A 16,353-nucleotide genomic window follows, 5' to 3' on the forward strand; every position below is an offset into this window, starting at 1 on the left:
TTTCTCTACTGACCTATTTTACTCTAGTCCTGGAATTTGTTCTGATCCTTACTTCGAAAAGGATCATGTATTTACAAGATAACATATTAACAATCACCATGCAGGCAGAAAAGGAAACCTTAAGCAGTAACAGTACTCATGTATAGACAAAATCCAAGAGAAGAAATGAAACATCCTTTACCTAAATTTTATGGAGCAATACATAGGCTACAGACATAAAACACTTCTCTAGTAAAAACAAACTAAATTAATGAGGTGAGCAAATAATAACATAGAATTATCTAACAACCTTCTGGCCTTTTTTATGTCTTCACACCAACAATGTTTACGTCATCAAATTAAAGAACTTAAATGATTTTTTTTGGGTGGGGGGGTGGGGGGGATGGGGATATTGTCAAGTTTTCTCATCAAATAACCCTTCCTGAAACTTGTAGCCTGTTTGTAATGAAAGTAGAAGAAAAGGCCTGAAAATCTTCATACCTTGTCATCAATGTCCGTGAAGTTGCGCACGTATTTAACTTCATAACCCAAATATTTCAGGTACCTGCTCTGAATCAAATTAAAAGGAATGGTCAATTTTTTAGTTTTAAAAGAACACCATATTTCTAAAGATATAAGTACAAACATCAATCCGTACATGAACTAGCATCTGCAAATAATAGCAGCAATAGGAGTATGGGCTAGAAAAGATAAAATGATGCAACTACTTCCACACACCTTTAGCCAATGATTTCGACAAAATTGAATCTCTCAAGGTTGATTTGGGAGGTCAATGAGTAATTGCGTAGAATACATATCTTTAACAAGCATTTGATTAGAATGTTCAGAACATAGATGTCGGGAACGTGGGATGCTATAGCGAATCACGACCTGGGGTTCCTAGATTCGCGGAGGAACACAACCTGATTCATCAACTCTAGCGACCCGATTTAGAATTCAGACCAATTAAAATTTGAAACAATAACTCTTTCTAAAAGAATAAACAGAAAACATGAGAAATTAAGCAGATAAAGTATGCATGCTTCAATTGCAGCATGATTCTCAAGATTCTTTTACCGTTACTGATATCAACTAGCATATTTCTTAAATTTGGCTCTTGCAAAAGAACCGAACCTAAAACGTACCCCACTCCCTAGTATACTATACAAGTCTACCCCCTCATACCCGATTCGTAATGAGTGCCTGAGTGGCGTACCCCGCTCCCGTTCCCGTCCCATTATCCGGAACGAACCGGGCTCCATGCGACTATGGCTCAAAAGTGAACATGCAAAATATCCTAGTCAGTTTCTTACTAAATGAAACACAACTTGCCTCGAAAAATTCCACAAGCAAGGAGGTTTAAGAAATCACAATCTTTTTCCCCCTCTTCTAACAGAGAGGGAAGACTCAAAAGGAATCATCTAAGCAATAAGTATGATCAGATAACAATACAGGACGCCAAGAATATAAGAGGATTAGATAAGTGGTTTAGTACGCAAATATATGACAATTAGGAAACCGTTTACCATCGAACAAGCTGTAACCCACTAAGAATCTAATGCCCAACGCTTCTAACAGCATAATTTGAATGCACAAAGAATGTGCCGCGAAATAAACACAGAGCAGAATCTCCGCAACAGCATGTTTGTTTCTATAGATACGAAGTGCGAAACTACTTGCTAGAATTTACAGCTGCACCTGGAAATTCAAGAAATGCCCAGTCTTTCATAATCTCCATCAAGCCAGAACCAATTCAACATATAAAAATCAAGTCTTTTTTCGAAATTTCTGATCAGTAAATAACCCAACTCAACATTGTAGGCGTTAAAAAATACTAATAGATATCCCAAACATAGAGAGGATCACTCAAAAAATCACAAGAATTGATCTCATACTGTTTTTGGAAAATCAAGACAGATATGAACTGTCTCGCCAGCGAGACAGTCTTTACTGTCTCGCAGCGAGACCAGTGTTTATTGTCCCGCCAGCGAGACAAGCGAGACAGTGTTTACTGTCTCGCCAGCGAGACATTGTTGAAATGGTTAAAAACCACCTTGATAACTGCCGTACACGTGTCCATTAACTGCCAAGGACGTGGAAAACATCGTGAGCGAGAATCACGTGGATAACTGTCAAAATAACGGAGTTTGAAACGTGGGAAGACAGTTACTGCAGAAACTACTGTGCAGTTGGGTTTTCCGAGACAGAGTTTACTGTCTCGGAACCCGAGACAGTAAACTCTGTCTCGGCCGCCGAGACAGCAAACACTGTCTCGGTAGTCAAGACAACAAATGCTGTCTTGCGAGCTCATTTTCCTCTAACTGTTCATAGGGGTAGCACTTTGGAGCAGACAGAGCAGAGTTCCTGAGCTTCTGGCAATTCCTTGAGATTCGAGCTTTGACTTGATTTCAAGAAGAACGACTATCTTACTTTGATAAGATATCGTTTCAAATTCTCACTTCGATAAACGAAGGAAGAATCATTAAACCCCTCACGATTCAATCAGAATCTATGATTTGGTGGTCCACGAGCCAAAGCGTTCCCGGCACAGGCAAAGATCCCACACAAGCAGCGATCCAAACAACGATCTTGCGTTTGTTTCTAAAAAATTGTAATTTTCATTTTTGTTGTGTAAAAGAAGTCTTATAAAAAGACTATTTCTTTTGAATTTGTTGTAATCGACTGAAGATATAATGAGTTCCACAACGAGAGTAACTTTTGACGCAAACTGGCGACCATAGTGGGAGCCAACGGTCTCGCTGCCGAGACCGTCATGTCGCAGTCAATCAAGATTCCAGTTGAATCCACGGTCGAATACAAGTTCGACCAAACCAAGTTTGAGGAATATCTCTCATCATCTTCTTCAAGATCTTCATTGTATCGCAAGTACAAGAGGATCTCACCATTGAAGAAGACTTACATGCCAAAGAAGGCACAAAATGAAGACTCTCGCCTGATTGTTGCTGATGATTCTACTCGCAACATCTCTGCTCATGATGACTCTTATCTAGTTAAAGAGTCATCGAATCAAAGCTCATTGGCACTGACGAAGAGGGCTCGTCGGAGACAACGTCAGCGCCGCGCTCGCCAAATAGCTAAGGCCTTGGAACAAACCGACGGGGTTCATTATCACGCGGACCTAGAGTCGAGGAGGCATCGAGTGGTTCAGTTGTCTCAACGACCAATAACTCATACCTCTGCTAAATTAACGACGGATGAATGGACTTTCGTCAAAAGGGCGCGCTCGACCCTCAAAGAACGTATACAAAAGCGTCGTGCAAACGCTGTTCATGCACGTGCTCTCTTACAACAAAGACGAGCAAGAAACAAGGAAATGGTGGCCAAAGAACCACCAAAACTCTGCAAAGTTTGGATTCCAAAGTCCAGAGTTATGCAAAATCAGCATTCGGAGTCCGTTAAAACTCCACACCCACAAGGGGGTAGTTCCAAACGTGTGACTCCTGAAATAACCTTGGATCGCTCAAAGGCAACAATAATTTATCCTGAGAATGCCAACAAGGTTTTACACCCCCAGAAGAAGACGTGTTCCCCAAAAGACATCGTTATGCCTGGGAGGTCATACCAACAGACGATAGGATTTTCCGGCAATCATACCGATGAATCATACTATCAAATTGTGGGTTTGAATAGATTTCGAAAGAGAATTGTTCAAAAAATGAACTCTCATTGTTCCTGTGTGCGACTCATTAGAGCGGTATTGTCGGAAGATGATTACTCCAAACGAGAAGCCATCCCGCAAAGAGTCTCAATGGTCCAGAGACTTTTCACCGAAATGTCAAAGCCCAAGTCGGGACATTTCTGCAATAAACTTGCTGTCCAAGAGGATGAACTCCCTGAAGTCACCATCAACATGGTTGATAAAAGAAAGTCTAAACGGCATTCAAATGACTCAGATCCTGACTTTTCCCCGAGAGGAAAAATCAATTCAAGAATTGCCAAACGGATGTCCCGACTCCAGTTAGGAGTCATCAGACATAGAGACTATAAGAGAATGCATGAAGGAATGTCATCAGAGGATGAGCTCTCGGATACTTGTTCTGCGATCGCTTCGGATAGAAGTCCTCATGATCACCTCTGATCAATTTGCTCAAATGCTTCAAGAAGCTCTAGCGAAGCAACGTGAAGAAATTAGAGCTGAGATGAAGATAGAGATGGGGTTAGCTATTCAACAAATGAGAGAATTGCTAACTCAACAATCTCAACCTCCTGAGTCCAGTCAGCGAGCTGAATCCAGCCGCCACACTCAGAATGTTGTAGATGACAGTGATCCAGAAGTGGATAAAGTCATTATGGCTGATACACCTCCCAATGACAATAACACTGGGGGTGTTCAACAGATCCTCCTAATAACAATATTAGGGGTGATTCAATTGCACCGCTTAATAACGCTGGGGGTGGCCCAACTATTTCTGCTCCACATCACTCAGAAAGAGATGAAAATGAGGGCAAGAAAATGAAAGAGCTTGAAAACAAAATCAACGCTTTGATGACGGCTCAGGAAGTAAAGAAGACGGGTATTCCATGTCCATATCCAAGAGAATGGGATTCAATACCATACCCGCCAAAATTCAATCTGATTAACTTCACACCATTTGATGGGAAGAGCTCGCCTATTCAGCACTTGATTTATTTCAAGTCTCATTTGGGCATGATCGCTGAAACGAGGCTTTAATGGTCCGGTCATTCGTTAGCACCCTTCGTGGGCCCGCCTTCGATTGGTATCGACGTCACAAACCAGGGAGCATCAATTGCTGGGATGACATGAAAAGTTTGTTCCTCAGCAATTTCTTCGATGATGACACCGAAGTGTCAATCGGAACCCTTCTGGATGAGAAGCAAAAAGGCGGAGAGTCAGTCGATAATTTTGTCAAGCGCTTCCGTAACAAAGCAATGAATTGCAGAGATACTATTACAGAGGAGTTTATCCTGCAAACATGCCACAATAATCTCTCCATCGATGTTCTGAAAGCTCTGGGGGTCGTACCATCCAAGACTTGGAAAGATTTGAAAGTGCGCGGTGAACAAGCTGAACACTTTCTTAAAAGAAAGAAAGCTGAGAGAAACCAACCGACGATATCTGCAATTCCTGTGAACGCGACTCTCGATCCGAAGTTTCAAAATGAGTATTCTTTCGAAAACGATGAAGCTCCAGCCATATTGAAATACCTCCTCGCCAATGGCAAAATTGAGCTACCACCTATCAAAGATCAGGAGGAAGCTAAGAGGATTACGGATCCAAACTACTGTGCGTACCACAGAAGGGTTCTTCATCCCACTGAGATTTGCTTTGGACTCAAAAATAAAATTCAAGCCTTAATTGACTCCGGTGTCATAACGGCAGAACAAGCTAAGTAAAGACGGTTCTAACTCCATTGGATACACGAGTATAAACTGTTTTCCATCACTCCAAAGAGTATACGAGTATAAACTGCTTCTCGATCATCCAACTAAATACAATGGTAAACCCAGCTTCACAAAGGAAGCTGGGGGTGGATGATTTATGTAACGGGAAGTTCCTAGAGAATCTTATATTCTTAAGGATAACCCGAACATACGACTGAGGATGACGTACTCCTCGTTATACCCAGTTTTGCAAAGAAAGCTGGGGGTCGATAATTCATGTAACGGAAAGTTCCCGGAAGAATGTTAAATATAATATTCTTAAAGATAACCCGATTATTATGAACAAAATGATAAATACTAAACTCATATTATGATTTCCGAACACTCTTTTGCTGAGATGAGATTCGATCACCTCTTTAAATCAATCTTCCCTCACAAAACTCATATTTTGGTCAAACCTTTAAACAGTTAGGACCAAATCCAAACTCCCCTCTTGATTCATTCCATGAACGAGAGGTCCACAAATTAAACGATCAAAACTTTAAACAGTTAAGATCGTCTCAAATCTCTATTTTGGTCAAACCTTTAAACAGTTAGGACCAAAGCCAAAATCCCCTCTCGATTCCTTCCATAAACGAGAGACCCACAAATTGAACGATCAAACCTTCCTACAGTTAAGATCGTCTCAAAACACTCATTTGGTCAAACCTTTAAACAGTTAGGATCAAAGTCAAAATCCCTTCTCGATTCCTTCCATGAACGAGAGGTCCACTCAAATTGAACGATCAAACATTTAAACAGTTAGGATCGTCTCAAACCCCTATTTGTTAAAACCTTTAAACAGTAAGGACCAAAACCAAAATTCTCTCTCGAGTCCTTCCGTGAACGAGAGACCCACAAATTGAACGATCAAACCTTCCTACAGTTAGGATCGTCTCAAACCCCTATTTGGTCAAACCTTTAAACAGTAAGGACCAAAGCCAAAATCCCCTCTCGATTCGTTCCATGAACGAGAGGTCCACAAATTGAACGATCAAACCTTTAAACAGTTAGGATCATCTCAAAACTCCCACTTGGTCAAACTTTATTACTGTTAGGACCAAAGCCAAAATCCTCTCTCGATTCCTTCCATGAACGAGAGGTCCACAAATTGAGCGATCAAACCTTTAAACAGTTAGGATCGTACCAAACTCCCATTTGGTTAAACCTTACTACAGTTAGGACCACAACCAAAATCTTTTCTCGATTCATTCCATGAACGAGAGGTCCACTTTCAGTTGAATAATCAAACCATATGACAGTTAGGATTATTCAAACCCGTCCAGATTCTTTAAGTGGAGATCCTACTTTGAGTTTCCTTTGCACCTAGGAGATAGAATATAAAATTCTTCCTCTCCGATTTCGGGTTCATCTCTACCAACAAACAAGAGACCAGGAGATAGAATATAAAATTCTTCATCTCTGATTTTCGGGTTCATCTCTACCAACAAAAAAGAAACCAGGAGATAGAATATAAAATTCTTCCTCTTCATCATCGGGTTCACCTCTACCAACAAAAAAGAGACCAGAATACTCCAATAGATACACGAGTCTAAACTGTTTTCCTACACTCGACATGTAGTTTCTGGAGAATATTAATCTGAATATTCTTAAGGATAACCTGACGAACTCACAAAGGACATACAAGCATCAATCTGGAAATACCAGCATCGATTCAAGATCTCAACAACGGTCAAGCGATAAACGCAGTGCCGGAGAAGCATTAGCTATTCTACAAAGAACTGAATAGACTAATGGATGAAGAGATCAAGAGCTGGAGGCATTTTACAGATTCCTCTACACGATCTACTCAACCAAGCATTGAAGGGATCGTAAGTAAATCTATCTTATCCAAAGTATCCCAGACTCCTCTATAAAAGAATGAGTCTGGAATACTTTGGAGGGGGTATCTATAGGCGTTAAAAAATACTAATAGATATCCCAAACATAGAGAGGATCACTCAAAAAATCACAAGAATTGATCTCATACTGTTTTTGGAAAATCAAGACAGATATGAACTGTCTCGCCAGCGAGACAGTCTTTACTGTCTCGCAGCGAGACAGTGTTGAAATGGTCAAAAACCACCTTGATAACTGCCGTACACGTGTCCATTAACTGCCAAGGACGTGGAAAACATCGTGGACGAGAATCACGTGGATAACTGTCAAAATAACGGAGTTTGAAACGTGGAAAGACAGTTACTGCAGAAACTACTATGCAGTTGGGTTTTTCGAGACAGTGTTTACTGTCTCGGAACCCGAGACAGTAAACTCTGTCTCGGCCGCCGAGACAGCAAACACTGTCTCGCCAGCCGAGACAGCAAATGCTGTCTCGCGAGCATATTTCCTCTAACTGTTCCTGGAGGCTATAAATACCCCCTGAGATCGATTTTTGGAGGGGGGCTGATCATTCTTGAGCACTTTGGAGCAGACAGAGCAGAGTTCCTGAGCTTCTAGCAATTCCTTAAGATTCGAGCTTTGACTTGATTTCAAGAAGAACGACTATCTTACTTTGATAAGATATCGTTTCAAATTCTCACTTCGATAAACAAAGGAAGAATCACTAAACCCCTCACGATTCAATCAGAATCTGTGATTTGGTGGTCCATGAGCCAAAGCGTTTCCGGCACAGGCAAAGATCTCACGCAAGCAGCGATCCAAACAACGATCCTGCGTTTGTTTCTAAAAAGTTATAATTTTCATTTTTGTTGTGTAAAAGAAGTCTTATAAAAAGACTATTTCTTTTGAATTTGTTGTAATCGACTGAAGATATAATGAGTTCCACAACGAGAGCAACTTTTGACGCAAACAAACATATAAAATCCCAATTATGCTTCTTCTTCTTTTTTTTTTTTGTTTGAACTTACTAGCTCAAAAATAGAACAAAATAGATTCAGGATTAGGAAAGGGAGAGCGCACCTATGAAGAACATCGAACGCCACGTAGGCGCGAGCATGGCCGATGTGGCTGAGATCGTAGGGCGTAACCCCGCAAACGTACATCCCCACCCTCCCTTCCTCTTTCGACCTGAACGCCTCCTTCTCCTTCGTCATCGAGTTGAAGATCCTGAGCTCCGCCGCCGCCCTCTCCATCTCGAACCCTAACCCTAGGCCCAATTCGGTGAACGGAGGAGGAGAGCTTGGTGGTGGTGAGAACTAGAATTTGGCGTTTCAAAGAGAGGGAAATTGATCCGCTAGGGACCCGAGATTTCGGATTTAAGCCAGCTCGAAACAGAGTCGGCCCAAGTAGAGGACCGGATCGAACCAGGGCTTGGACTCGGGTCAGAGCGAGAGAAGTTGGGGGGTTTTGCAATAAACCCCCTAAAACTTTGGAGAGGTTTTCTTAGAAAAGAAATTCCCGCGGTGGGTTTGGAAATTTCTCGGAAATAAAACATAGAAGAAGAGAATGTGTTCTCGTGATCAGTTTTGAACGTCTTCAAGGTTAAAATTCGATCTAGAAGGATATCTATTCGGTGTCAAAACTATCGCTTTGTTATTGTAGCTCTAATGTTAAAGCTACGATTAATTGTTAGGCTTGAGATGTTGAGGATGACAAGTTTTAGCTGGGATTATTTGTGAGATAAACGCACTATTTTCATGATCAAATGTTGCTGCCCTCCAAACCTTGAGGGGCTGTTTGGCAACTTGACAGTAAATTGAAAATGTGTTTTTTTTTTTTTTGCAAATAACTTTCACATCCATGTTCAGAATGCAAGAAATATACAAAGTTTGCTTGAAAAAGGAAATTATTGTTAAAAAAATGCAGTGTCAAGATGATATGTCAAGATAGTATTAGTTAATAAATATAGGTACAATTAATTTCTTATTCTCTGAAAGTAAAGAGTCAGATAAAAAAACATTTTCAATAAGAAGGTTTACTGCAAAAATAAATTGGAGTTAAAGTAATTTAAAAACAATGAACACCTGGGGGGGCTATTTGTAATTAACAATTTGTTCGAATAATGGAATAAAAATCTTATCCGAGCATTGATGTGTGCTAGTGTTAGAGACCATACGGTAGACATTTAAAATTTGTCTCCGAGTTCTGATCCTATCAAAACCTCCGGCACGGTGCGGGAGGTTCTGGACCAGGCAAAGTGCAAAATAGGGACAGTATGTGTTGTGCGCGGCGGAAGCGGTCGAATCACACACAAGCCAAACAAGAGAGATCACAACCAAAATACACAAGCACAATCACCAAATAACACAAGAAATTTACGTGGTTCGGCAATTGCCTACGTCTACGGGGAGAGGATGAGGAGATTCCACTAAATCAAGGAGAGTACAAATGATTATAATCTCACAAAACTCACAAACTAACCATCAACCAAAGCTCTCAACTTGCTCACAATATCTCCCTCTCTTAATGCTCAAAAGTCTCTCTAACCTCTGATTACAACTCTCATCTCTTTTTATGATTGATTCTAATCTCCATATATATAGAAAAACTAAAACCAAAACAGACTAGGAATTCTAAAACCAAAAAGCAAAACAAATTAGGAATCCTAATAACCTCATGTTACCAAAATAGATTAGGAATCCTAATAACCTCATGTTACCAAAATAGATTAGGAATACTGCTATCCAACAATATGGTCATGTCACTTACCCTATTTGTGGTTCACAAAACCCTGCACGGTGTGGGGGTTCTCATAGGATCTTTACTGTAAATCTCCAAATCAACAAAAGGATTCTTTTTGTGAATGGCAGAGAGCACCACGTTTGTTTGTGGAGCGACATTCCAGTGTGAAAGATTCTTATAGAAATAAAAAGCTAAAACTAAAAATTAACAAATAAAATAAGATGAAAAAGGAAACAAGAGACCTTTGTTAAATTGAAATCACAGCAACATACACACTCGTGGTTACAAATTTCGTATATCAGCATTCAGTGTCTGCCGCGTTTGCTCTCAAGATGCCTTGCTAAACTCGAGTTCCTTCGAATTTTCCCCCTCAACTGCAGGAGCAGCAGAAGCCACTTTGCTCTCTGCGTCCTCAACAGCCGTCGCCGGAGAACCATCTTTGACGGCGAGAAACACCAGCAGGGCGAGCAACGGGTAGCTGGCGGTGGTGAGGACCCAGTTGATGATGAGCTGGGTCATCAGCGGAGTCTTTCGCGTGTCTATCTGCCAGGCGACGGCCGCTCCCGCGCTCTGTACTCCCTTGTAGAATCCACTGTACCTGGACCCAAGTGAAAAAACGCAGAACAAGACGTGGGTCTGGCGATAATTTTGTCGATCGAGTAGATAGAAGTTTAATTAATCCTGTCGCTATTGCTTGAATGGTTTGATGTAATGTGTATGATGTTAAACCTTTTACTCTCTTCTTATTTGTCTTTCAACAGAATCCAATCATTTGTGAGTTTGGATTTTGCTAAACTCCAGGATAGCAGATTAATGTAGAATACACAGCGGACAGGTTTACGTCGAAGTGGGACGGTCGCAAGCCTAAACGCGGGCCCGGTCGAGGAAAATAACTTGTCGCGACAAACACGTCATAAATTTCAAACCGTAAGTCCGACTTAGACGAATTATATATGAAAATCGCATATTTTTTCGAGACGGGACCGACCAAACCCACTGAAGGTCGGTTTGCCGCCGTCCGTTTCGCCAAATTCCCTCCGGTTTAAGAGATATCAGCGTTTTTATCAGTTTTTTACTATTTTTAGTAATGTTTTAAGAGTATGTTTTGATTAGGAAACAAATCCGGTTTGATCTCAGATTCGACCGATTGACTTTCCTAATCTTAAGGAGTCTTTTTAGGAAGAGTTTTATTATTTTTATTTTTAGTAAAGTTTGAGTCATGGTAGGAGTCTTGTATCTTTTCTATTTAAGCAGGTTTTGTAAGTCCTAGAAGCATAACTTTTTATCAATAAAATTTCTCTTTTAATATTTTCTTCGTGTATTCGAAGTTCTTCGTGGATTCGTAGATCGTTCTTTGTATCAATAAAATTTCTCTTTCAATATTTAAGCAGGTTTTACTTCCGCCGCTGCGTCACAAAATTTAAAAAGACATGTAAAGGTATCAAAGAGAAAGAAAAGAAGAATAGTACCTGCTGAGAATCTGAGAATCATCAGCCAGAGCTCCGATCACCCAGTAAATCAAGCTCTGAAACATGGCATCGAGCAGCCCGTACCCAAAATACAGCACAAAAGGCCCAGCAAACATCCTCCCATCCTTGAAGTCGATCTCACCATAAGGCCAATCCCCGTGCTTAAACCTCAACTGGTTCGCCAAGCCCCCGGCCCAAATCCCGCTGCTCATCAGGGCGACCACGACGATCCCGACGAACCCCCTCCTTCTCCTGCTCTCCACGCTGAAATCCAGCAGATACCCGATCCCCATCGAGCCCACCATCTGAGCCCCCCAGTAGAACACATTGTTGAGCCCCTTGGTCCTCACGTTGAACAGCAAGCCGTTGACGTTGTTGAACTGGTAAGTGTAGAAGAAGTTGCTGGCCCAGGCTGCGGGGAGGAGGAGGAGCATTTTCCAATTGGAGAAGAGTTTGAGGATCTCGGAGGATTCGGTGGCGACGTTGGAGTATTTGACGGTGGTGGCCGGGGGGAGGATGGCGAGGGAGAGGAGGGCGCCGGTGAACATGAAACACATGAAGGCGATGTAGGTGCCGTCGTTGACGGAGGCCGCGGTTGTTCTGTCGTCAACGGAGCAGACGGATTAGATATAATACTCAGCGTATCCGTATCTGCTTATTGATTATGAATATGTACACAGACACGGGCATTGTTTTGATAAGGAAAACTCATAGCCCATATTCGTTAAAATTGAATATGTTGAAAAACACATATATGATGTGATGGGATACACGTCATAAGTTCGTCAAAATTGAATAGAAATCCCATCACAACATCAAAATTTCACACGGAGAGTGTTTTGACACCAAATATGGTGTTACAAGCGATTGTTCAGATAGAATTTGCACCTATCGAAAAATTGACCCTTCAATCTAATTAGAGTTATTCGCGCTTTGGTAATTTAAAATTTACATTTTTTTTGTTTACCTGGATGCATGCCTCAAATTCAAGTTTGACAATCTAAAGTTTACACATTTTTACTTTCAAGAAAATTCAGCGTGTCAAAGTTTAAAATTTTGTAGACTCCAGCGTCAAAGTAAGTTTCATAAATAATTTCGAAACGGACTCGCTTATAGGGATGGTTCTGATAGGATCCCTATCGGGCGATACCACCTGTCGGTAGTTTCAGGACGAACGGAATCAGCGCCGCGAATGACCCCGCCCATATTGAAAATACTCCAAACAACGAAATATACGTCCCTTCCTCTTCGCCCTGCGCGGTAACGACCGTCATGGCATCGCCCCTGCGCCGCCCACACACCCCGCGCCGACCCCCAGCAGGAGCCTCCGCGACGATTGGCGAAGAAGCTGCTGCAGGTGGTGCGTTGTAGACAGCAAACCGACGCGGCGTACGAGGACGTAGGTGACGGCAGCTCGGGAGGCGAGCGCTGAGCCGGGCGAGGCATAGGTTTGTAGATGCCGCCGCCCGCCAGGACGCCGACAGACGGGCGAACGTTCAGTGTAGCAGGCACAAGGTGTCTGGCGTCTTTGGCGGCAGGTGTGGTCGACTGGCACGCCGCCCCATGCCGAGAGAGGCCGTTGAACATCGCCCGCTGCGCAGCAGAAGCAGACGGCGCCGATGAGGCATGATTTGCGACCAGCGGGCCGAGTTGATACGCGGCTACGCGGGGATGGGGTAATTGCGGCCTGCTCTGCGACTCGGACTTCCAATATGGCGTTTTGGCGCTTTGCGGCTCTTGGATTGTACGGCGCTTCAATATGCGAGGGAGGACGGTTGTTTTGTTGCGTCGTCGATTTTGGGGTCGGAGGGAAAACTCAGATTTGAGGGCACCGGGCACAGGGGTGAGCATGAGGCTGAACCGGCGAACTGGATAGTTGCAGGTGTCGGGTTGTATTAAATACCTTACGGAGACGAAGAGAGAATGACTTTAGTTTGGGGGGCTATTTTTATTTTGATTCGGCTTTTTTTAATGGAAAATGTTGGTTTTTATTTATATTTATTTATTTATTTATTTATCTATTTTTTTGGGGTTGGACCGGTGGAGGATAGAGAGAGAATTGGTGAGATGCCAGATTTATGTGAATCTCGCAGATTCTTGAAATGTTAAATAATAATTGCGCCCATCATCCCCGCGCAAAGTGCGCGGTAGGGGACTCAGGAGAAGCGGATCCGGCCGTCGTGAATCTTTATTCTGGAGCGGTTAAGAGCATCTCCAACAGCTTCCTCATTTTTTCCTTTTGGAGAATTTAGTTAGGTTTTTGGTCCAACAGATTCCCCATCTCATTCCTCAAAATAGGGATGGAGGAGAAAAAATGGGGAAGCTTCCCCAAATCTGCAGCATTCTCCAAATTTTTGGAGGAAAAAAATGATTCTTGAAAATGAGGAAGCTGTTGGAGTTGGTGTAAAAATTAGTTAGAAAATATGACTTTTGCTTTCCTATTTTGGAGAAAATTTTGGAGAAGCTGTTAGAGATGCTCTAAATAGCACTTAAGTATCTTATAGTTTACTAACCTTTGTGCTTATATACCCTTCTTTCCCCAGCGTTTATATATCATGTTGTTTCGCTCTCTATAATTTTATTAAGGGTGGTGTTACATGGACCCAAAAATATGAGACTCTATATGGGACATGTGAGGTGTCGGCTCTCTGTCCCATGATGCACTGTTCATAAACAGTGCATCATGGGGCAGGGAGCCGACACCTCACATGTAGGGTCCCATGTTTTTGGATCCCTATATATAGCACCACCCTTAATGCCCTTTTTTTTGCTGAGTGGACGAAAACACCCCTCGTAGATGGTTTTTTCTTTTCTTTTCGTGTGGTGTTTTAGTTTGGCAATTAACGCGACGCCGTGTTCAACCACGAAAGTTGCTAACAATAAATTTATCTTGCAGTTTGCAGTTGTAGGCCTGAGAGTTTATTCTACAAGCGGTCTATTCGTTTGGATTTTTAAAAGAGGGTCTATTTTTCACAAACAGAACTACAGGCGGTCTATTTCTAGTTGAGTGATACTAACGATGGCGTCTCTTCGTAATTAACCCTTTTTAGAATCCATAGAACAGCTTGGACTATTCACAATTCTTAATTAATTTTATTTTCCTCGGAAAAATTAAATGCATCATTGTCTAGACAAAACTTTGGCCACTTTGGAGAGTGTCACATACTATAGGACTAATTAATCCATACGAGGACAAATTTTATTTTAATTCATATTTTAAGGTTATTCACCTATGAATTTTGGATTTACTTCCGTTGGCTCGCACGCGTGTAATTGATTCCTCCGGATGCAAATAATGCGTGTATTGGGACGGCAGCCGGCGCTAAGTTTTTGTTTTTTTTCATATTCCGTCATGTCCTTGAATTATAATTGTAAAATTATAACTGCAATTGTATATAACTGATACATTTTAAGCTATAATATGAAAAAAAAAAATCTATTACAAAAAGGGGTTAATTTCACAGAACTTTGAGAGGATGTCTTGCAAACCCCGCCTTAAACTTTGAATTTTCTCACCATACTACATATAATTTGCAAATAGCTAAAATTTTATCGAGAGAGCAAAAATTCATAATTAAAAAGAGGAGGTGTATTTTCCTGTAAATGATAAAATGATAAATGTCAGATTTTAAGATCTTTTTCTCTCAAAAAATTTATTCTCAAATTACATGCATGGCGATTCGGTGAGAAAAGTCCAAAGTTTTAGGGTGATTTTGTGAGACACTTCAAAGTTCAATGGATATGTAGGATAAGCAAAGTTCAAGGGGATAAGTGAAATTAAACCAAAAAAATTTTCTTATTGATTCTTTTGATCAATTGCCCTGGGCTATCTATCCTGCTAAGTTGGCAAAATATCGTTTATTATTTATCTACCATTTCCTATGCCTTGAGAGGGACCACTCTTGACTTTCTAATAAAAAAAATGTCATTTTACTTCTCTCTCTCTCTTCCTCCCTCTCTCTCTCTCTTTGAGGAATTCATTTTTCTTCTAAAAAGGTTTGATTGAAGTGGACACAAGATTTGACGATTGAAGTCCTATGAAAATAGAAACGCCAAATGGAGAACGTGGGCACGCTCTGGTCATGACAATAATATGAAAAGAGAACGATGCAATTCTTTAAGAGGAGGACGCAATGATTCCACGGTCACCCCATGCAATAATAGTCTAATGCTTGGATGCCCACTTGTGTGAGCATCTTTTATCCTGAGTACGAATCTTATCAGAACAAATAACAAATTTTATGTGTGGAATGTTTATAATGATGGACAAATTTTCAAAATCAACCAATTTCGAAATTTAAATAGCAAAACCGACCTCTTTGAAATTTAAATAGCAAAACCGACCTTTTTCTTTTGAAAATGGTCGATTTTGCTGCTGAATAATTTTTAGGACATACACGGGACTGCTAGTCCCGTGTATTTCGTGGCAGTTTCGATTAACACGGGACTAGCAGTCCCGTGCGATCGGTGGTAAAAAGACCTGTGACTTCATCTTTGACCGCACTCCTTTTCACCCAAACCCATTCACCCCTCCTCTTTCACCCGCTCCTCAAACCCAGCGGCTTCCTCCACTGCCGCCGCCGACCAAGCGCCCTCCGACCAAGCGCCCTCCGACCACCGCCTCCGCCGGCCAAGTTCGCTCCGACCACCGCCGGCCAAGTTCGCTCTGACAAGGTAAATGTGGTTTTTTTTTTATTAGCCATGAAATTTCGGATTTGGGAATGGATTTGGGTTGGGATTTGGGAATTATGGTTGAGATTTGGGAATGGATTTAGTTGAGATTTGGGATTAAGGTTGAAATTTGTGAATGTATTTGAGATTAGGGTTTAGACATGATTAGGGTTTAGACATGAATAATGTGATTTGAGATTAGGGTTTAACCATAATTAGGGTTTAGACATGAATAATGTGATTTGGGATT

At 41.5% G+C, this 16,353-nt stretch overlaps 2 protein-coding genes across 2 annotated transcripts in view; both read right to left on the reverse strand.

The window, feature by feature from the left end:
- Positions 1–8,591, reverse strand: part of LOC109824992 (cysteine--tRNA ligase, chloroplastic/mitochondrial-like) — a 12,456-nt gene extending 3,865 nt beyond the window's left edge. Inside the window, exons 1-2 of the mRNA XM_020391648.1 lie at positions 8,302–8,591; positions 481–544 (exon numbers count right to left, since the gene is read on the reverse strand). Of these exons, the coding sequence (XP_020247237.1) occupies positions 481–544; positions 8,302–8,474 (237 nt within the window). The 5' untranslated portion in view covers positions 8,475–8,591. The remainder of the gene's footprint in view (positions 1–480; positions 545–8,301) is intronic.
- On the reverse strand, positions 10,153–12,055 carry LOC109825454 (UNC93-like protein 1; the record flags this gene model as incomplete). Its single annotated transcript, XM_020392307.1, has 2 exons — positions 10,153–10,561; positions 11,433–12,055. Coding segments are annotated over 2 exons (894 nt in total), but the record flags the coding sequence as incomplete, so codon positions are not given.

This window comes from Asparagus officinalis, chromosome 10 (assembly GCF_001876935.1).
Source record: "Asparagus officinalis chromosome 10, Aspof.V1, whole genome shotgun sequence".
NCBI classification, from domain to species: Eukaryota; Viridiplantae; Streptophyta; class Magnoliopsida; order Asparagales; family Asparagaceae; genus Asparagus; species Asparagus officinalis.